The sequence below is a fragment of the Aotus nancymaae genome, unplaced genomic scaffold (assembly GCF_030222135.1).
Source record: "Aotus nancymaae isolate 86718 unplaced genomic scaffold, 86718_ANA_hifiasm-v0.15.2.pri h1tg000018l, whole genome shotgun sequence".
Taxonomy (NCBI): Eukaryota; Metazoa; Chordata; class Mammalia; order Primates; family Aotidae; genus Aotus; species Aotus nancymaae.
This window is the reverse complement of record NW_026988430.1, coordinates 1,903,502-1,925,795: the sequence shown is the minus strand read 5'-3', so window position 1 is coordinate 1,925,795 and position 22,294 is coordinate 1,903,502. Positions and strand designations below refer to the sequence as shown.

At 58.1% G+C, this 22,294-nt stretch overlaps 1 protein-coding gene across 5 annotated transcripts in view; it reads right to left on the bottom strand.

Moving 5' to 3' along the window:
• Positions 1-22,294, bottom strand: part of CAMKK1 (calcium/calmodulin dependent protein kinase kinase 1) — a 32,083-nt gene that overhangs the window by 9,579 nt on the left and 210 nt on the right. Inside the window, exons 1-12 of one of the 5 annotated variants that reach the window (XM_021671293.2) lie at positions 22,121-22,169; positions 14,665-15,068; positions 13,789-13,836; positions 13,296-13,349; positions 12,219-12,270; positions 11,854-11,987; positions 11,383-11,419; positions 10,488-10,509; positions 9,228-9,316; positions 5,189-5,388; positions 2,135-2,188; positions 1,329-1,402 (exon numbers count right to left, since the gene is read on the bottom strand). In XM_021671293.2, coding sequence (XP_021526968.1) covers positions 1,329-1,402; positions 2,135-2,188; positions 5,189-5,388; positions 9,228-9,316; positions 10,488-10,509; positions 11,383-11,419; positions 11,854-11,987; positions 12,219-12,270; positions 13,296-13,349; positions 13,789-13,836; positions 14,665-15,024 — 1,124 coding nt within the window. In that variant the 5' untranslated portion in view covers positions 15,025-15,068; positions 22,121-22,169. Of the gene's footprint in view, positions 1-1,328; positions 1,403-2,134; positions 2,189-5,188; positions 5,389-9,227; positions 9,317-10,487; positions 10,510-11,382; positions 11,420-11,853; positions 11,988-12,218; positions 12,271-13,295; positions 13,350-13,788; positions 13,837-14,664; positions 15,069-15,819; positions 16,048-22,120; positions 22,170-22,294 lie in introns of those variants that run through there. The other 4 variants (XM_064378074.1, XM_064378075.1, XM_064378076.1 and 1 more) reach the window with 4 other exon arrangements.

Sequence of the window (22,294 nt, the reverse complement as noted above, 5' to 3'; positions counted from 1 at the left end):
GTGTGAGGACAGGTGTGCGGGCAGGAGATGCGGGCAGGTGTGAGGGCAGGAGATGTGGGCAGGAGATGTGGGCAGGAGATGCGGGCAGGTGTGCAGGCAGGAGATGCGGGCAGGTGTGAGGGCAGGTGTGCGGGCAGGAGATGCGGGCCGGAGATGTGGACAGGTGTGAGGGCAGTAGATGCGGGCAGGTGTGCAGGCAGGAGATGCGGGCAGGTGTGCAGGCAGGTGTGTTGTGCCTTGTGTACCAGGGCTGCCCCCGCCTGACTATGTTGGCTGGACTGCAGGGAGGCCAGGGGCAGGGAGAACAGGGTGGGGAGTGGTGAGACAAGTCTGGGAGGAGCCTGAGCCCTGAATGAGGCACGGGGTGCAGGTGGCAACAGAGCCCAGAGATGGGGAAGAGGAGGACTCGAGGAGGCCTGGGGACCACACAGGAAAGGAGCAGGCATCACTGAGGACAAGGTCCATTCAGTTTCCTTATTTTTTGGGAAACAGAGTCTCCCAGTGCAGTGGGGCAATCTCAGCTCACTGCAACCTCTGCCTCCCAGGTTCAAGTAATTCTCGTGCCTCAGCCTCCTGAATAACTGGGACTACAGGCACGCACCACCATGCCGGCTAATTTTTGTATTCTTAGTAGAGACAGGGTTTTGCCATATTGCCCAGGCTGGTCTCGAACTCCTGACCTCTGGTGATCCACCCGCCTCGGCCTCCCAAAGTGCTAGGATTACAGGCGTGAGCCACCGCGCCCAGCCTCCATTTCACTCCTGAAATGCACTCCTGAAGAGGAGACAGGGAGCTCAGGCTCCTCCATCAGGAGGTGAACCACGCAGGAGCAGGAGGCCTACCAGACAGCCCGCCAGGCTAGAGACCTCAGTCACAATGGGAGGAGCGGGGAGGAAGGTGGTTTGATTCCCAGCCCCTGACAGCTCTCCTCCAGAGCGTCCTCTTTTCCATCTGTGAAATGGGGGGCGCACTAGCATCCCGAAGCTCCCTGACCCTGAGTGGGGGAAGGAGAAGTTCCCCTGGAGTCCAGGGGCTGGGTGGGTGGTGCCACTGACCCCGGGCAGGCCTGCGACGAAGGAGTGGTGGGAGCGATGCCTGTGGTCATCCCCGGCCAATGCTGGAACTCAGGGCTCCCATCCATACAGTGGTGTCTCAGAGACCCTTGGCTCCAGAGTCCCACCCCTCCATCTTCTCAGGGGTCCCTCCCAGGGAACTGCACCACCACCTTCATATCTGAGGCTGGGGTCCTCAAAGGGCAAAAGCTCCGCTAAAACTCAGACACCAGGGGTGGGTGGTAGCCCCCTTGGTCCCCTGGGTGGACAACTCACTCCTCCGGAAACACCACGGGCTCATTCTTGATCTTCCTATGGAGCGCCAGGATGTAATCGTCGATGAATGGGCACTGCGGGGTGGAGAGGCAGACAAAGGAGGTGGGCCCGGGGCCTTAACGCGTGCCAGGGGACCAGCCCCCACCCCTTGGTGGAGCCGGGGCAGGGGCAGCTCTGGGCTCCCGATTACATGAGAAGGACCTCAATTCACTTGCTCAGGGCCTGGCACACTGCAAATGTGCCACAAATGTTGACCGAATGAATGAGTCACTGGGGGAATGATGAGGCCGGGTGCATCTACCGCCATGACAGCCACCTGCAGCCAGGCCTCCGCTCCCAGCCAGAGCCACTGAAATTCCCTCCTGCCCCTTGGTGCGGTCACCAGAGCAGGAGCACCTGCGGGCCAGGATCTCGGTCACGCCAGCGCTGGGTGTCCCCAGGGTTCCACCTCAGCCAGGGTAGGAGTGAAGGACAGTTGGTTGAATGAATGAGCAACAGAGTGAATGTGTGGCTGAATGAATGAATGGCATCAAGGGACAGAGGGACGGGAGCACTCTGCTGGGGAGGTGGCAATACCATCAACACCTCCCCTTGGGTGCCTGCCATCTTGGGACTCCTTCCTTCGAATCCCTCCGCAGGGGATGGGAGAAAGACAGAAAAAGCCTCTTCTCTCTCAGGTTTCTCTGAGCCAGGTGGGCCCTTTCAAAAGCCACTTTGCTTAAGGACAGAAAGGAAGGGCCTGCGTCTGTCACCCATGCCCGCCTCCCTGGACCTGCCCCAGCTCTGCTGACATGCCCCGCACTCACCTTCCCATAGACAAAGCAGTACAATGTGACGCCAGTGGCCCACATGTCCAAGGCCTGGAAAGAAACATGCTCACATCAGTCCCCAACAGGCACCGCTGCCTCTGCCCACCCAGCTCCAATGGGCTGTAGGAGAGGCCTGCAGGGAACCTCCTTCCTCTGTCATGTATTCACTCAATAAACACGCCCCAGTGCCTCCTCCACGCTGGGCGATGTGCTGAGTGCTGAGGACACAGGGCTGGCCAGAACAGGGCCTCCACCCTCCAGGGGTTCTGAGTCTCCTTGGGACAGGCTCAACCAGGTACATTTCCAAACCAACAGGTACAAAACCTCCTTCATCCACAGGGTCACATGCGCTGCTCCTGTGTCACATGCCACCCCAGGAATGACGGTATGTACGGAACTTCTGCTCAATAAACCAGCTCGGTCGGGTTTGTAGGAGTCACCCCTTCTCCTAACAATCCACCTTCTTCCTGATATTACGAGCAGCCCCTGCCCAAACAGAGACCCTGCCCACTCACTCCCTCGCCCACGGCCACTGCAGCAACTCCTCCCGGCTCCCAAGCACCCCTGGGCTTCCCCACGGCCTGGATTCCAACGTGCACTCTCTCTACCTTCTTCTGCTCTGGGACGTCACCTCTTCTGGCATCCACTTTCTTGCTTACATGAGTGATTCACAAATCTCTACCGACATATTCCTGCCCCAGATGCATCATCTGAATCCAATCAGGGAACACCAGACAAATGCAAACTGACAACATTCTACAAACGAACAGGCTTGTTCTCTTCAAAATGGTAAGGTCAGGAAAGGCAAAGGCAGGCCAAGGTGCTCTTCCAGACCAAAGGACACCAAGGACAAGAAAGAGAACGGAGCAAGTGGCTCTGGATCGGTCCCTGGACCCGAGAAAGAAAAAGTGCCGAAGGACAGTATCGGGACAATGGAGTTTAAATAAGGTCTGTGGATTACATATGTATTTTTTTTTTTCCAGATGGAGTCTCATTTTGTCGCCCAGGCTGGAGTGCAATGGCACAATCTCAGCTCACGGCAATCTCTGCCTCCTGGGTTCAAGCAATTCTCCTGCCTCAGCCTCCCAAGTAGCTGGAATTACAGGTGTCCGTCACCATGCCCAGTTAATTTTTTTTTTTTTTGAGATGGAGTCTCGCTTTGTCACCAGGCTGGCGTGCAGTGGTGGATCTCAGCTCACTGCAACCTCCGCCTCCTGGGTTCAAGCGATTCTTCTGCCTCAGCCTCCCTAGTAGCTGGGACTACAGGCACACGCCACCATGCTTGGCTATTTTTTTTGTATTTTTAGTAGAGATGGGTTTCACCATATTGGCCCGGCTGGTCTGGAATTCCTGACCTTGTGATCCACCCGCCTCGGCCTCCCAAAGTGCTGGGATTACAGGTATGAGCCACCACGCCTGGCCAATTTTTGTATTTTTTAGTAGAGACAGGGTTTTGCCATGTTGGCCAGGCTGGTCTTGAACTCCTGACTTCAGGTGATCCACCAGCCTTGGCCTCCCAAAGAGCTGGGATTACAGGTGTGAACCACCATGCCCGGTCTATATTTAAATCTTATCAGTGATGAATTTCCTAATTTTAATCACTGTACTGAGGTTATGTGAGAGAATGTCCCTGCTCTTAGGAAATGTCCACTGAAGTGTTTAGTGATAAAGGGGCATAACACCCTCCACGTAACTTTCGAATGGCTCAGAAAGATGCGGTATGAGTACAGATAAATAGAAAAAGATGACGAGAGAGCAAACGGGACCAAAGGTCAACAATTGGAGGGTAAAAAGATATGTGGGGTTTCTTTGCACTGTTCTTCCAGCTTTTCTGTAAATGTGGAATTATATCAAAATAAAACATTTCAAAAAATCTTTGTCAACATCCCCAACTGCAACCTCTGCCTCCCCTCCCAGGTTTAAGCAATTCTCCTGCCTCAGCCTCCCGAGTAGCTGGGACTACAGCCACATGCCACCACGCCCAGCTAAATTTTGTATTTTTTTTAGTAGAGACAGGGTTTCACCATGTTGGCCAGGATGGTCTCCATCTCTTGACCTCGTGATCCGCCCGCCTCGGTCTCCCAAAGTGCTAGGATTACAGGCTTGAGCCACCACGCCCGGCCCTTTTCTTTCATTTTTAGAGACAAGGTCTCACTCAGTCACTCAGGCTGGAGTGCAGTGGCATGATCACAGCTCACTGCAGCCCCCGGCTCCTGCACTCAAGTGGTCCTCCCACCTCCGCCTCCCGAGTAACTGGGACTACAGGCATGCACCACCACACCTGGCTCATTTTTTTTGTAGAAATGGGGTCTTGCTATGTTGTTGAGGCTTATTTCAAATTCCCAGCCTTAAAAGCCCCACCTTTGCCTCCTAAAGCACTAGGATTACAGGCATGAGCCACTGTGCCCAGCCTCCTAAGCTCTTTCCTGGACACTCAACACGTGTCCAAATGCCACTCAGCCACAGCCTCCCTGGCGGCGGGGTGGTTGGCACCCCACAGGTGAAAACAGTCATGTGCCCAGGGAATTATGCCAGACTGTGTAACCTCTCATTCAGACAACCCTGCCTATGCTTCTGTCGCTTAGGAGAAAGCCCAGACTGCCAGGCCCTCTACTCTCTGCCCCCACCCCGTGCCCCTCTGCTCTCTGGTTTATTCTCTGGGTTCCAGGTCCTGCTCAGATCCTCCCCATTCTTCAAGGGCCAGTTCAAACCCTGCCATGTCCAAGATCTGCGGGGGGCCTCCAATCTCCCCCTAAACCAACCGGAGGGCAGGAAACATGCTTCTCTTTGGCTCTGCCGGTTCCACAGCCCGGTCCAGAACCCAGCACAGAGCAACCGACAGGAAATATCTGCAAGGGAGATTTGGGGCTGCTTTGCTGGAAAACAGGAGAAGGCCAAAGGCGAGGAGTTTATCATGCTCCAAGAAGAGGCAACTGTGTCACTCCCTAGACACAAGGACCCTGGCACCCTCCGGTGGGAAATGGGGTCCCTGCGGCAAGCTACCACGCCCCTCCACCTGAACACCAGTCTGACCCAGGGCCTGAGAGTCACCTTCCCACTGAAGCTCTGGCCGGAGTCAGAAATGGCCTCAGGCGCCATGAAGGCTGGCGTCCCGGCCGTGCTGGACAGCTGAGCGTCGTTCCCTTCAAACTGGTTGCTGACGCCGAAGTCAGCGATCTTCACGTGCCCATCGTCCCCCAGGAGCAGGTTGGACGGCTTGATGTCCCTGTGGACGATCTTCTGGCAGTGCACTGCAGAGAAAGGGAGCTTGATCTGCGCGCTGGCCTGGGCACTGCTGTCCGGGAGCCCACGCCTGTCCTCGCCCAGCCAGGGACACCCCAGCCTATGCATGCTTTCGTCTTGGTGACGAACCGGGAAGAGGACGTCAGGGCCATCCGCTCCATGCAGGTGAGGACACTGAGCCCAGGCTGTGAGCAGCAGAGCCAGGACTGGTACCTTAGAGTCCTCCCTGCCCTCTCCATGAAAAACGAGGTACCTGTTGCTGAGCGGGCAGGTCACAGGAAACTAGGGCAGAAGACTTCTTTTTTTTTGAGACAGAGTCTCGCTCTATTGCCCAGGCTGGAGTACAATGGTGCCATCCCGGCTCACTGCAACCTTCGCCTCCCAGGATCAAGCAATTCTCCTGCCTCAGCCTCCCAAGTAGCTGGGATTACAGGCATAAGCCACCATGCCTGGATAATTTTTGTATTTTTGGTAGAGACGGGGTTTCACCATGTTGGCCAAGCTGGTCTGGAACTCCTGACTTCAGGTGATCCACCCACCTCAGCCTCCCAAAGTGCTGGGATTCCAGGCGTGAGCCGCCGTGCCGGGCCTGGAGGAGGCTTCTTCCTAGCCCAGTTCTGCCCCTTCCCTGTGAGTGCTGTCTGCAGGCCCAAAGCCCACTGAAACCTTTCTCCAGTTCCATCCCCACCCAGTTGAGTCAACGATGTCCCTGGCCGCTGGGACTGAGAGTAAGATTGTAGGGACTGTGCTATCCCACAGCCCTCAGGATCGGGGCTGATGGGGTTTCAGAAACGCTGGCACCCCAAGCCTTAAGGCTAGCAGATGGCACAGCTGGGGTGTAAGGCCAGCCATGTCTAGTAGGATGAAGCCAGAATCAGAAATGACTCAGTAGGTGGAAGCCTGCCCCACTTCCTGGGTCAAGCACCACCAGGAAGTCACGAGTGGCTCAGGCTGAGATGGCCAGAAAGGTCCCAGCCAAGAGAGACACTGACCCCATCCCATGACCATCCACTTGCAGGCTCCCTCCTTGGCAAATACCTTCCCTTCCCCTGGGCCAATGGACCCCAGGATGCTAAAGAGGAGGGAAGAGAGGAGGAGAGAGAAGAGAGGGGAAGGGAGAGGAAGAGAGGGAGGCTGGGGGCAGAGAGGGCGGGTGCCATATAACAATAACCACAAAGCCAGTGGCACTTTCTTGATGGCCTACTATGTGCCAGGCACACATAAGGAATCCGACACACACCCATCAGGGCACAGCAGCTTAGGGGGCTGGATGTTTGGCCATGGATCTCATGCCCTTATCTCAAACCCCAGCCTCTCCCTTGAACTTCAGGCTCTTTACCCACATGGATTTCCAGTAGACATCTCGTTAGACAGCTAGGCGGCTGGCATCAACATATGTCCCTATGCATCTGACTATAGTCAGTAACATGTCTAATTCAGAACTTGATTATCCTCTGCCTGCAACTCCCGCCACCCACAAAAACAAACAACAAAACAAAAAGCCTTGCTGCTCCCTAGTCCTTCTCACTCTGTGAAAGGCCAAAACCCTCAGGATCATCCCCAGCTCCTCCTCTGAGACCCCACCCCCCATTCATGGGTGAGGTCTGTGAGCCCAGCTTCTCACATCTATCCCAGATCCAACTGCTTCTCATCACCTGCATCGCCGCCCCTACTCGCATCAACTGAGAGCCGGGTCAGGGCCTCCCTGACCCCTGGGCCCTCTCAGGGCAGCCTCCACTCTCCCTTCTTGGGGCCAGAAGCACAAGGCAGGTCTCCAGTGCCCTGTGCCTCTGTTCATCCACCTGCCAGCCCCTGGCACTAACCGCTCTGCTCTGGAAAAGCCCTTCACTGTGATGAACTGGGTCCTGATGAGGCTTTACCCAAGAACCAGGGAAGATAAACTCGTTTCTTTGTGGCGGCTAGGGGACAGCAGACCACAGGACTTCAGCTGGAAAGAAGGGCCTAGAACAGGAAGTGGTGGAGCCAAGCTGGTACAGGACTGTGCCTGTCGCTGACCATAACAGGGGTAAAATGTCCCCTTCCTATCCCATGCCTCTAAGCCCTTGGTAGGGACTTTTTGCAAAGCCCTCACTTCTGTGTGCCTCAGTTTCCCCATATGTGCAAAGAGAATCTAAATCTGAGGGCACAGGAGAGGCTGAGCAGGATAAAGACAGTCCTGTTTCTGTCACTGCAGGTCAAACCTCAGCCAGATCCCCACCCTGTTCCCCCAGGGAAAAAATATGTTCCCCAGAAACCAAGCTAAAATTTTATTTTGTATTTTTTAATTAATTAATTAATTAATTAATTTGGAGATGGAGTTTCACTCTTGTTGCCCAGGTTGGAGTGCAGTGATTCAATCTCAGCTTATGGCAACCTCCACCTCCCAGGTCCAAGCGATTCTCCTGCCTCAGCCTCCCAAGTACCTGGGATTACAGGCCCCTGCCACCACGCCTGGCTAATTTTTATATTTTTAGTAGAGACAGGGTTTGGGTTTTCACCATGTTGGCCAGGTTGGTCTCAAACCCGTGACCTCAGGTGATCCACCCGCCTTGGCCTCCCAAAGTGCTGGGATTACAGGCATGAGCCACCGCGCCCGGTCTAGCTAAGATTTTAGAGACCTGGGTCCCCAACCCAGGCCAGGGCTCTAGGTGTCTGGGGGCTCCCCCTCCCCAGACCAGCCAGTCACCCCATGCTGACCACCCTACCTCCTTCCTGTCCCCACCCCGCTGCCACTGCCCTAATCCAGGCCTCACCATCTGTCACTTGGGCTGCAGAAACAGCCTCCTCCCTGGCCAGCTGGCTGCCTCTCACCCTCCGATGACACCCTCCAATCCAGCTACCACACAGCTGCCAGACAGGGCTTTCTCAGGCGCAAATCCCATCACGCTCCTCCCCTGCTCAAAGCTCTCCGGGCCTCACAGTGCTGGCAGGATGAAGTCTTGAGAGACCTCAGAGGAGGCTCCCCAGCCCTCAGGCTGCAGCCTGGAACAGGTTTCCAGCACCATCTTTCACTAACCACGGCCGTGCTCTGCCCGCTGGAGGTTTCAGCCGGACTGAACTTCTCCCCAGACTGCAAGAGTGCGAGCCTATGCCTGGCGCACTCTCTCCTACCCCCACCCCTCAAAACCTGACCAGGGAAATCTACTCATCCCTCAGGACCCTCATCCTAAGTAGCCTCTTCCAGGGAGCCTTCCCCAACCCCCTGGCACTCCAACAGCCTGCAGGCTCCACTGTATTATCTGCCTGCCTGGATTCCTGTCCCTCCCACTAGGCTGTGAGGTCGGGTCTATGCTCCCAGCCAAGTGAATGCAGCAAATGAGTGAAATGAGACAGAGGCTAAGCTCACATCACCCTCCTGAGCTCTCATCAGCCTAGGGCCCCTGATGGTTAAACCCGCCCTGCCACCATGCCCTGGCCCCCTGGCCAGGACAGACTCTCCCCCAGAAGCTGGACATAAATCTCTTCCTTCCCATATCGCTTGAGGCCCCCTGGCGACGCTAAGCTAGAGGAAGAACTCAGCAGAAGAAAGATACACACGGAACACCCAGGACTCAGACCGACAGGACCAGACCCTGAGATGGATCTGGCGCATGTCCAGTGAAGTCCACCGCCCCCACCCTTCCCCTCCCCCTCCACCCTCCCCCTCCCCCTCCGTCCTCCCCCTCCGTCTACAGCTTCCCCCCAATGGAGGCCTTTGGCCCCGCCCACACATGCATACCCCACCCCCACTGAAGCTGATTGGCAGGTCAGCTCTGACTGACAGGAGCTGCTCAGCACCTGCTCAGCCTGGGCCCTGCTGTCTCCCAGATCCCCTAGCCTGAGCCCAGGGGGCAGGCCCGGCACTCACAGTACTCCAGGCCCAGGATGACATCCCGCAGGTAGAGGCGAGCTTGCTCCTCCGAGAAGGGCTTGTCGCAGGGCACTTCCATGACGGGCCTGTGGAGAAGGATGTGGGGAGGGGCATTCAGCCGGAATCAGGAGACCCCACCATTTAGGCAGTCAGGACATCCTGGGAAACCTGTGCTCACATGGGTCCCTACAACCCAAGATAGGAGCTTTTTCTCCTACATAATAAAACATTTAAAGCACACGTACTCATACATATTCCGCTTCAATCATAATTTCAAATCAGCTTTATCTTAATTTCTGACTGGCTTGATATTCCTTCTTTTAAGTATTTAACTGTCTGTAATCAAACAATTGCAAAGACACCATTTAGAGCACCGTGTTTCAAACTGTGGATCCCCACCCAACAGAGGATCATGAAATCAATTTAATGGGTGGCAACGGCTTTTTTTTTCCCTAAAGAAATAGAATATATCAGAATATATCACACGTAGTAAAGATATACGCTGTTTTGTAAAACTTTGGTTTCAGTTACAGATATGGATAGCAGTATAAACATATATTTCTTGCTTTGGATAGAGGTCAAAACATTGGAAAGCCTCCAAGTCTTAAAGGGACATCACTCCCTGCCCCCTCCCCAAATTGGCCTGTGGGAAGCTGCCAGGCAGAGCACCAAGCCGCAGCCTGCATTCAGGCCTTGGCAGTGAGGGTCCTGGTCCACTCAGCCCCAAGCTCACTACTCCATGTCATCCGCTCTGTAAATGCCCTGGAAAGCCACACAGTGCAGACATGTGGAACCCTAGGCTCCATCCGTGACTTGCTGTGTGACCGTGAGCAAGCCACGTACCTTCTCTGGTCCTCAGCTTTCCCTCTTGTAAATGGGAGCAAATGGAATCCCACCCACTCCATTCACAGGCTTGTGCAAAGCTGAAAAACCCTTTGTGATCTGAATACAGGTAAGAGTTGAGTCCCATCTCTCTACTTTTACTTAAAAACCATGCCTTTCTTCCCCTCTCCTCTCTCCATATCTTCCTAGTTCTTCAAGGCCTGGGTCAAAAACTCATCCCCTCTTCCAGAGGCCTCTCTGACTATTTCAGCCTCACTAACTCCCATCTTCTTGCTCTCTTATTTACCCCCAAGGGCAGGGCCTCCGTCTCTGATTTCTCCTGGGGTAGCTGACCCTTGGGCCGGGGACACAGGGAGGGAAAGGAAGGAAGGCCTGGATGAGAATTGACCTGCCTGATCAGGACGGGGAACTCACCCCTTTCTCAGGAGGTCAAACACTGAAAGAAAAGACAAGAAGGTAAGGTGTAGCTGGCTGGCAAAGCAGCCGATGCCAAGGTCCCTCCCTGTTCTGGAGGGTCGGAGGGGGCAGGCATGCAGGCGTGCTTGAGGCAGGGACAGGACCAGGGGTCCCGGGATATCAGAGCAAATAAATGGATGAGAGCGGGGCCTGCTATGGACCTGCCTCATCTGATCGCCAGGTGCCAGAGGGAGCCGGCAGCAGAAGCACGGGCCGTTTTACAGAAGGGGAAACTGAGGCACAGAGAAGGGGCAGAAGTTTTCCTAAAGGTCATAGGAGACAGGCAGGCAGGGTAGAGAGAGGAGACTAAAGCCTCAGCCTCTAATTCCTAAGCCAGTTCTTCTTCTGCCCCATTTTCTGAGGCTTCCTCTAAGCCCAGCCCCGAAGCAGACGCAAGGAACTAAAATAATAACATCACTCTTGACAAGGCAAGTAACGAATGTGCTTTACATATCATCACTCATATTCTCCTCACATCAACCCTATGAAGTAGATACCATTCGTACCCATTTTACAGGTGAGGAAACTGAGGCACGGAGCTACAGCATCTGGGAACCCATGCAGCCTGCTTCCTGCCTCTACCTGAGTGCAGAGCCTAAATGCATCCCCTGTCTTGCTGCTCAGAGGGATGCAGGGAGTGGGGCTTGGGAATATCTGCTGCGTCTAACTGGGTATTCTGGGCCTGGTTTTGCAGGGCTGGGCAAGGGACGCTGGGGCTTCAGAACGCGTGTTTCTCTTCTGTTCTCAGGAGGTCAGTGCCTTCACGCCGCCCACCTGAAGGTCATGCGTGTCCCAAGGGAGCCCTTGGACCAGCCCAGGGTGAGCTGCTATGGAAACGAGCTGGGTTACTCACCCAAATAGAGATTGTCCTCAGCTGGGTCATCCAGGACCTAGTCAGAGGGAGCAGACATGGCGGGGGGCTTGAGGAGGCATGGGGTTGGGGTCCCAGCCCAGCCCCGGAACCCTCAGTATCCACTGCAACCCCGGCTGATGGAGCAGGAGTGTACAGGTGCCAGATGGATGGAGCCTCAGAAATCACTGGCCCCCAGTCTGGCATCCAGCCCTTCTCCCCTCTTGCTGCATCGAGGGGCTCACTTCTTGCCTCTGGGGCAGCCCCTCACCCTCTGTGGGAACAGGGGAACACCCCTGACCAGGCTGGATCCCCAAAGCCTCCCTGCAGCCCCACCCCAAGTCTGGCCCTGTCCTCAGAAGCCCCAGCCACATCTGCTCCTTTGGCAAGAGCCCTGGGTCTGTGGTAGGGGCTCCCCAGCCCTAGAAGTGAGACTCAGGCTCCTGCTCCCACCAGCTCACCACCGCCCCCTACCTCGATCAGTTTGACTACATTCACGTGGTCCAGCTTCTTCAGGATGGCAATCTCCTGGTACACCCGCTCCAGGGGCAGCAGCTGCTTGGCAGGTCCTCCCTGGGCAGCCTGGGACCCTCTTGGGGGAGGGCGACCTGTGACCAGGGAGGGAACTCAAGCACCTGCTCCAGATGGCTCGGTCTCACCGTGGCCCAAAGCCAGCCTCTAGCATGTCCCAACCCCTGAGCACATTCCTTCCCCCAGCCTTTGCCCAGGCTGTCTCCCTCTCTACCCCATCCCCAGCCAAAACTGGCTCGGGACTGAGGTCTCCTCCTCCTCTGCCACTCAGGCTAGGAGCTCCCAGGGGCAGACCAGAAGATACATACGTGGAAAGCCATATTGCTTCAGTAACTTCTTTTTGGAAAGGACTTTCATCGCCTAAGGAAGGAGGGACAGAAATGTCACTAGTGGGCTAGGCCCGGGGGCTCACACCTGTAATCCCAGCACTGTGGGAGGCTGAGGCGGGCAGATCACCTGAGGTGAGGAGTTCGAGACCAGCCTGACCAACATGGTGAAACCCCGTCTCTACTAAAAATACAAAAAATTAGCCGGGCGTGGTGGCGCATGCCTGTAATGCCAGCTACTTGGGAGGTTGAGGTAAGAGAATCACTTGAACCCAGAAGGCGGAGGTTTTGGTGAGCTGAGATCGTGCCATTGCACTCCAGCCTGGTGACAGAGTGAGACTCTGTCTAAAAAAAAAAAAAAGAGCCGGGCGCGGTGGCTCACGCTTGTAATCCCAGCACTTTGGGAGGCCGAGGCAGGTGGATCACGAGGTCAAGAGATCGAGACCATCCTGGTCAACATGGTGAAACCCCGTCTCTACTAAAAATACAAAAAATTAGCTGGGCATGGTGGCACGTGCCTGTAATCCCAGCTACTCAGGAGGCTGAGGCAGGAGAATTGCCTGAACCCAGGAGGCGGAGGTTGCGGTGAGCCGAGATCGCGCCATTGCACTCCAGCCTGGGTAAAAAGAGTGAAACTCTGTCTCAAAAAAAAAAAAAAAAAAAAAAAAAAGAACCGTCACTAGTGTGCAGCCACCAGGGGCTAGAACAGGCCAGGATGTGTGGACTGAGGTCCAGAGACGCACACTGACTGGGCATCTGCTGCGCCCTGAGGGTGTGGCCCAGGCGTGTGTCACGTGGGTTTTGGGGGTGGCCATAGCTATGTCTGGGCCTTCCCCTTACTCCCCCAGCAAGCCTTTCTGGAGCTTTCCCCTAGGAATCCAGCCTCTGCTTGGATATCTATCCCCAGGGTTAGGAAGCTAATTCCTTTGCATGCCCCTAGGGACAGGGAGCTCACTCCTGGGCAGCCCTGTCCGCTCTCTCCTGTGCACACTCCTGCCCTACCCCTCAGGCTTCTAGGGCCCGGCTTGGGCAACGCCTCCCTCCCATCCCCAGACTCACGTAGTGTCTGTCTTCACTTTCGTTGTAGGCCAGCCTCACCACACCATAGGCGCCCTGCAGACAGGCATCGGTCAGCCCCACCTGGACAGGCAATCCCTCCCAGGACCAGCTCGGGAAGTGGGGAGCCTGAGCAGCTCTGGTCTCTCCTGCCCTCCATGTGCACCTCTCACCACCAGCTGGCTCATGGGCATATATCATAGCAGGGGGGGACTCCTGTGCCCCACTAACTGCCCCTACTTGGCTCAACATGGCTCCATGCCTCCCTCAGTCCCTCCTTGTCAACTGTCAAGAGCTCTTGAGGAGTCAGGACTCAGAATTCATCTTCCACCCTCCCCCTGGGTACCTGGGTACCTCCCACAGGGCACGACACTGTCCTCACCCCTAGGCTAGGACCTGCCTGGCTCTGCCTCCCATTCCCTCCCACACAGGAGAAGAGCCAGTGCCAAGCAGAGGATCCCGGAGCCCGCACTGCTTCCGGCCTGCCCCGTCCTACCTTGCCAATCTCACTCTGCAGCTTATACTGGTTCAGCTGAATACAGTCCTGTGGGGGGAAGAGTAAGCATCAGGTCAAGCTGGATCCAGAAGCAGCCCTGCTCCCACCTCAGAGCCCGTCCAGTGCCTAGTCCTGGCCACAGGCCCCTCATTCCCAGACCCCCAGGTCACACCAAGCTTCTGAGTCTGGATGGGGAAGTCAGTGGCGCCATCGACCCCGTATGTGATGAGAAGACAAGGCTCATGTTTGAACACATGACAGGAAAACGCAGCAATTCCTATCTGGATTCTGGAGTCTGGGAGACCCCATTCCATGAGAAACCCATGAGCTACTATTTCCAGAAGCAGCTGAATGAGAAAGTCTAGACTCCAAAAACAAGATGAGGAGCCCTGAGCAGAGGCTGAGAGGCTGGGTTCAGGCACAGAAAGCTCAGCCCCTGACGGAGGCCAGCTCTGTAGACTGCTTAGTACCCGAGTTCACTTTCAGACCTAAGTGGTAAGAACTCCAGCGGAAGCCAGAGGCAGGAGGCAGGCAGGCCACTTCTGAGTCAGAGCGGATTCTAGGAGGCAGAATTAGAGGTGAGGAGGGCAAGCTGGGGAAGAGTGAGGAAGCAGGGTGGACATGGCATCTATCTTCAAACCTCTGAGAGGATGACACAGGGGACAAGGGAGAGACCTATGTCCTAGGCCTGGGCTAGGGGTGGGAATGGCAGCCTTTGGCTCAGCTGGAGCTCCCCTGGGTGGGAAGAGGCTGCATTGTTAGGTAGTGATCTCCCCAGCTCTGAGGGTATGCAAACCAAAGCTAGATAGCTGTGTGACACAGATAGGGACAGAAAAGAGTTTTCACTGCAGTCTACTGAGGGGCTCTGCCACCAACCTCTGCATCTGAGATGGCCACGTGGTGGGACTCGACGGTGGGCCTCCGCCAGGCCCGTGGGGAGATGTGGCTGGCAGGCCCCGTGGCATAAGGCCCAGCCTGTGCCCCGAGATAGCTTCCTGCCGGCCGCTCCTGCAGGGAAAGCTTCCGAGCCGAGAGGCTAGGCCGGGCCGGGAGCAGTCTTGAAGCACTGCCAGGGATGACAGAGGCGGCTCTGGCCCGTGGCGGAGGGTCCACACCATTTCTAGTGGGCTCTGGGCCACCATCTGCTTCTTCCAAGTGGGTCACATCAATGGCTGCTACCCGTTCTACTAGCTCTGCCCGAGGATCCTGGCAGCAGACAGCTGGGCCACTCTCCATTGCTTCAGTCAAGCAGGGGTCTTCTGAGTAGCCTTGCTGGAAACCTGAGAAAAGAGGACAGAGAAGCCTTCACTCCTGGATGTCAGGCTGGCTGCCAGGTAAGGAGCAGCCCCGTGGCCACAGCCCCCTGGCTCCCACCTCGATGCCACTGCGCTGGCTGTTCCCTCTACCGGGAGTGCCAACACCCCAACTCAAGTCTGTCCCTATGAACTGAGGGAATTCACATCCGCTTCTGCTGTATGCCAGCCCTCCAGGCCTCAGTCTCTCCACCAGTAACAGGCAGTCACCTCTGCCTGCTGGCTTCACAGGGAAGCAGAGAGAACCTGAAACTCTGGGGTCAGGACAGACAGGGGCAGAAGCCTGGAGACCCAGCAGCACTGGAGGAGCAGAGCCCAGGGTCGGCTCAGCTCCAGCAAGGCATGCAGCCCTGTGAGCCCTGAGTCCCGACCCTGGACCACAGAGCTAGGCACTAGCAACTCAGAAGCTGTGCTGGTGCTGCAGACACACCCGCCTCCTCCAGGGAGGCCTCCCTGATGTTCAGCCTCCTATCCCCATCCCTCTCACTGCTTCCAGGAAGACTTTCCTGGGGCTCCTGACTCCAGCCGGCCCTGCCTCATTAATATCTGTTAAAGCAAGAGGATGGGCCTTGAGGGGTGGCTCAGGCTTGTAATCCCAGCACTTTGGGAGGTGGAAGCAGGCAGATCACCTGAGGTCAGGAGTTCGAGACCAACCTGGCCAACATGGCAAAACCCTGTCTCTACTAAAAATACAAAAATTACAGTTGGTGGCACACACCTGTAATCCCAGCTGAGGGAGGCAGAGGCAGGAGAATCACTTGAACCCGGGAGGCGGAGGTTGCAGTGAGCTGAGATCGTGCCACTGCGCTGGGCAACAGAGCAAGACTCCATCTCAAAAACAAGCAAGGGGATGGGAACGAGGGGACTGAGGGGTGATACAGAGGCATGACACCCCAACACCCATGTTCTCAAAGTCACTGTGTGGTGGCTGAAACATCAGGGAGGTGACGCCCAGCCCTCACCTTCAGCCATGACCCTGGGCTACACCCTGAGCTCGGACTGCACCCTGACACTCAGCCTGAGACCCCTGTCCCTGTCCCAGGCTGGCAGAGTGCTGGCCACACCCAAGCCGATGCCCCACCCCTGCTTGTGCTGGACTCCGCATCTTTTCAGGAGAAGGAAGTGAGTGGACTCCTGACCCTCCATCCTTCCTGTCTGCTGGTAACTTCCTCTGGACCCACACAGCGACTGAGAACATGGGTCAAAGGGAGCGTCGCGCCTGTGTCACCCCGCGTTCCCCATGCCCTTGCTTTGACAGATGTCAGCGAGGCAGGGCTGGCCACTGAGGAGCCAGGGCCGGGTTCCAGTCCTGCCTGCCGACCTACCAGGGGCCCCAGACAAGCTCCTTCCCGATTCTGAGCCCCGGTCTCCTGACTTGTCATGGGGATTCCATACCTTCCAGATTCCCCAGCCTCACAGCAGGGTTTGGAGGTAGACTGTGGGTGAGGGTGTGGTCCAGACTCCCGTGCCTGGCAAGTGGCATGTTGACAGAGTGGCAAGTCTAGAGGTAGTGGGGCTGATGCTGACACGGAGAAAGGAAGAGGGAGGGGTCCACACCGGGAACAGGAAAAGGCATGGAAGCTGGACCCAGAGGAGTGAGAGGGAAGCGGTGGGGCTAGAACATCAATCAGGCCTCCCTGGAGGAGGTGAGAGGGACAGTGAGTGGGGCTGTGGCATGGGGAGGGCTCCCTGGAGGAGGCGAGAGGGACAGTGAATGGGACTGTGGCATGGGGAGGGCTCCCCGGAGGAGGTGAGAGGGACAGTGAGTGGGGCTGTGGCATGGGGAGGGCTCCCCGGAGGAGGTGAGAGGGACAGTGAGTGGGGCTGTGGCACGGGGAGGGCTCCCCGGAGGAGGCGAGAGGGACAGGGAGTGGGGCTGTGGCACGGGGAGGACTCCCGGGAAGAGGCAAGAGGGACAGTGAGTGGGGCTGGAGCTTGGAGAGACCTTGGAAACCAGATGCATGGCATAGGGAGGAGGAAGCCAAAGCAGGGAAGCGCCCTTCCGCCAGGCTCCTCCCAGCATGTGGCCTATCCCTCCACCCAGTCCCCTCACCCCGCAAGCCTTGTCTTCCCTCCTGAATGTAAGCTTTGAGATTAGGGCTCTTGTCTGCCTTGTCTCTAAAAGATCACCAGTGCCCGGCGTGTAATAGGAACTTGATAAATATTTGTTGAAGAAATGAGTGGTTGCCATAGTGACCGTGACAGCCCTGTCCCCATTAGACAGATGAGAAAGCAGCCTCAGAGACGGAACCCCAGCCAGCCTCCGGCCCCAGCACATGGAAGAGAATGAACGGCAGATCAGGAGCTCCTGCTCTTTGGCTGGAGCAGGGACTACGGGACTCAGAGCCACCACAGGCAGAAGCCATAGGCTGCCTGGGCCCATACAATTTGCCTCTGATTTTCCTGAAGTTGCCATTCCAGCAAGAGGCCATCCTCTTTCATCCTTTAACACCGTTCCCCACTTTTCTTCTATTGGTAGAGTGAGGCCCAGCAGCGGGAGGGGATGGGGATGGGGATGGGGCTGGGGCCGTCCAGCAGGTCAGGGCAGAAGGCTCCTGTCCCAGCCTGAGTCCTGCTACCCGGTTTGATGCCCCGGCTCTGAAGCCAGGCAGCCAGGCTGCACCCTTTCCTGGCTGGGGGTCCTGATCAGGTGGCTTCGCCTCTGTGCCCGGGTTTTTCTCACCCGCAATGGGGTTTCCCCTCACCACACGTTGTGAGATGCTGAGGAGGGAATGCCTGTAAGGCGCTCAGACCAGGACCTGCCACTAAGCGGCCCCGTAAAAGTGAGTTGTTGTTGTGCTGCGGCTGTGGTGATTGCTTGGGACACGCAGTGGCCCAGATGGATGCGCGGGCGGTGGAAGGCAGCTCCGAGGGCTGACGTCAGGCTCTCCCTCCCTCCCTCCCGCCTGGATCAAGTTCAGGTGACTAAGCGCGTCTGTGAGGGAGGTGGCGGCCGGGGAGGCCCGAGGTTCCTGCCGCGTGTCGGGGAGACAGGGCCTGGCAGCACGGCGGTGCATGTGAGGGTGTGTGTCCACGCAGGAGAGAATACGTGCACGCAGGCTGTGGGCCTGGGGTGGCGGCATGTGTCTGCGTGTGTTGTGGGTCCACACACAGGAGTGTGATGTGTGTGTGCAGGTGTGCGCATGCGCCTGTGTGTCTGCGGGTCTCCATGGACGCGTGCCCAGGGTGGGGGTGGCCTGCCCCAGGGGCCCTGATCCCAGAGCTCATATCTGGACTTTCCTCACAGTCACTGGTGCTACCAGCCTGGCACTGCCTGCTGGGTGGGGTTCTGTGCCCCAGGCAGAAACCCAGGCCCATTGGGGGACTCACACAGGCGTGTCTCAGGCCCTTCCCAAGCTCAGGCCTCAGTAGATGCTTTGTAGAAACTAATTTGGTGGATAACTAGGGCCATGTGGGCAAACAGAGCGACGAACAGCCAGGCTGGGACCCAGGCCCATGGCACAGCAAGGATTCCCATGGGCACGGGGGCTCCCCAGGCACTGGCACAGTCCTGCGGCCATGAATGGCCAGACTCAAGCCCTCCCTCTTTGGGAAAAATACTCCAGTCCTGTCCTCCCAGACTGGGGGTCCGCTGCCTTGGACAAGTCACTGTGCCTCCTGAAGCTTCAGTTTCCTAATATGTGAATGAAACAGATGGCCGTCGTCCTGCCAGCTCCCAGGTCTACAGAAAGAACAGAACGAGCTGTGGACATGGAAGTAGCTTGTGCCGGGGCACTGTGGGGCTGGGATGTGTCCGTGTCTGGAAGCCTCCAAGAGAGCCTTGATGTACAAGGTACAACCCCACCTCTGCCCCCGGGTCCAAGACGGCCTGGCACATACCCCGCCCTCCCACCAGGTTTCTCCTCCCAGGCTGTGCCCCATCCCACAAGTGTCTGGCCACTCCCAAGGAATGTGGGCCCCTGGCTCCAGATGCCTGCTTGGCCTGGCCTCTCAGATCATGCCCCATGCAGCTGCATCCCTCAAAGGAGTTCCAGAGCAGAGCAGAGCAGAGCAGGCAGACCCTGCAGCCATCCTCGCGGGTTCAAGCAGCTCCGCCTGGGAGGATTTCAGGCCCTGGTCAGGCCGCATTCCGAGCTCTGAAAGGCCGAGGCAGGGGACTAGCTATGTCCAGGTGAGAGGACGGACAGCTCTGACCAGCCGAGGACCCACTAGAAGGGACAGCCACAGAGGTGGCAGCCACCCAGGTCAGACACAGAAGGTGGCCCTGACATCCCCGGGCCGCCTCGCTGGAGCCGTGTTTATGATCCCGATGAGTGTCTGGATGGCCCTGGCAACGGGTGCCCTCCACAGCTCCCGCCCCCACCCGGGATGACTCAGTCCCCTTGAGGGAGGCCCAGGCGTCTGTGCCAAGTCATGCTTGACGACTCCTGCTGTGAGGACGCCCGCTCCCACCATCCCCGGGGAGCCCCCAAGCACCAATAAGGGCTCCATGCCTGACTCAGCACAGCTACCCCGGCACCTCGTCCTGGCCCACCCGAGGAGGCTGATTCCAGGCCCCATCCTCCGCCTCTGCCCCTCCTCATCCTCCACACCAGGTCTGTGCTCCAGCCCCACTCTTTCCAGCCAGCTGCCTCCTCCCCCTCCACAAGCAGCTCAGATCCAGCAGGGCCCCGTTCAACTCAGCATCTTCCCTGAAGCTGCTCATCCTCCTGTCTCCATTGCTGAGATGGGTGCCGCACCCTCCCCATTCTTTCCTGACCCAGGCCAGCAATCCAGGAGCCCTCCTTGTCACTCGGCCTCTCCCTGCAGCCCATCCTCGCTCCCACCCCACACTCACTCTCCACCCCAACCACACCACAGCTGCCCCAACTGCAGATTCTGTCCTGCTGCCAGGCCTCTGTACAAGCTGTGCCTTCTGCCAGGAAGACACCTCCCTCTCCTCTGCTGCCTGGAGGACAGCCTCTTCTGAGAGCCTCCCTCATCTCCCCACTACTGGCTGGGTGAGCTCACCACGTCGAACCCCTTAGAAGTCCAGATTCCGACCCCTCTTCCTTTCCTGCCACGTGTGTCTTCCCCGATCCCAGGCTCACACCTCCACCCCACCCTACCCCCTCCTCCACACCAGTTGCTAGAGGGAGGATTTCTAATATGCAAATGTGGGTACAGTTCTCTCAGACCTGGCCTTCCAGGAACTTGGAATGTCAGGGACAGAGGAGCAGAGCTGGCCTCAGACCAGGGGCAGGGGGTCACAGGTTAGAGGGCAGGGCCACGGACAGACGGACGCCTGGGATGCAAATCCAAATAGTCTCCAAGCACCTGCTGGATGCCTGCCAGGCTCTGTGCGAGGTGTGGGGAGACACGGCAGCGAACCAGAAAGACAGTCTCCGCTCTTTTACAGTTTAATTGATCCTGGGGGCAAGAAGCAAGAAACAAGAAAGCCAGTGATTCAGATATGATATGTGAGGTGGTACATGCAGTGGAGAAAAACACAGCAGAGTAAGAAGGATCAGGAGAAGGGGGCTGGGAGATGCTGCTGGTACAGTGTGCTTCAGGAAGGCCTTTGCGGTGCAGGATTTGAGCAGACGCCCAAAGGAAGGAAGGGGGAGCAGGCAGCGTGGCTATCGGGGGAAGAGCGTTTCAGGCGCAGGGCCCAGAGGGTGCAAAGGCCGTGAGGGGCAGTGTTTGCTCCGTGTGAGGAAGAGCAGGGAGGCCGATGTGGCTGGAGTGGAGTCTTCCCCACATCAGAGGCACCTGATCACATGAGGAGTGACATGTGGAGAGAAAGCCCCTCATTCACTGTGCTGGCCTCAGGGATGGCTTCCTGGAGGAGGTGGCACCTGAGCGCTTTTCTGAGCACCGAGTAGGGTTTCAGGAGGAGGAGAGGGTGGAAGTTCACACTGTGCACAGCAGAGTCATTTCCTGGCTGGGACTTGGGGCTTGGTTTGGGGGTGGGGGCAGCGTGGTGGACAGAGCCCAGGAACCCCCTAAGTCAGGGGGAGATTGTTGGCAGGGGAGTGCCTCATCTAGGTGAGGTTTAAAACGACTGCCACGGCTGCTATGGGGACTGACAGTGGGAGACCAACAAGGAGGCGAAGTGTCCCCAGAGTGTGTGTGCCTGTGACAAAGTTGGGGGTCAATTTGTAAGTATTGGAGGAAGGAGCGCAGGGCTTGGGGAGGCTGGTGCTGCTCCCTAGGATCCTCCAGGGCACCAGCTGTGTGCCCCTCCCACGCTCCTGTGCCTGCCCCGTGGACTCCACCAAGGCACGGTGCTGTGGCCTGTGACACCGCCTTCTCTGCACGGCCCTGTATCGCCCTCCAGATGCGTGCACACCCCCTCCCCGGACAGGCACACGCCCGTGTCCGCGTGACCCGCCCTCACACACCACTCCATCCTGTCCTGCACCCCCACGCAGACACAGGCACACTCCCCCGTCCACGTGACAGACGCACGCCCGCCTCCAAACAGCACACGCAGGTCCCCGCGCACGTGGGCGCCCCCCCAGCCGCCAGCCCTGCGCCTCCCGGGCCCGGGAGCCGCAGCGCCCGCCTCTGCCGCCCCCTCGCGCCCCGGCCGGGGCAGCACCCCGCGCAGCCCGCGCCGCACGCCGCCGCCGCCCCATTCATCTCCCACCCCGCCCCCGGCTCCCGCAGGAAGACGCTCGGGAGGGCCGTGGGAGGAGCGCTCCGCGGAGAGCCGCACGTGGGTGCCCCGGGCCGGGCTCACTCCGCACAGACGCGGCCTCCACCCACCCGGGGCCGGGCGCGGGGGACGGTGCGCCCGGGAGGGATGCGTCCGCAGACAGGCGCTGGGGAAGAACGCAGGCGGCGGGGCGCCCGCAGCGATGCGATCCCGGCAGCCGGCGCAGACGCGAGCAGACTCTACGGGGCACAAACCGACCCCGCAGACAGAAGGGGAAGGTCCCCGCCCGCGCCAGATGCGCGCTCGCTTCCCCGCAGACGCGGCCCGGCAGACGCCCCTCTCCGGGCAGGCTGGGGGCAGGTGTCACGGCGTTCGTCCTCCAGCTCCCGGCCCGCGTCCCCTCCCCGCCGATCCCTACCTGGGCACCCGGCGACAGTCTCCGCAGCCCGGCGGGCGGCCCGGCTCGCTCCCGCTGCGCGCCCGCCCCGCCCCGCCGCCTAGCCGGGGCCCGGATCGCCGAGCTCAGCCCGCGGGCGCCGCGGCTCCCGGCGGCGCTCGCCGCCCCGCCCACCGCCGCTCCCGGCCCGCGCTC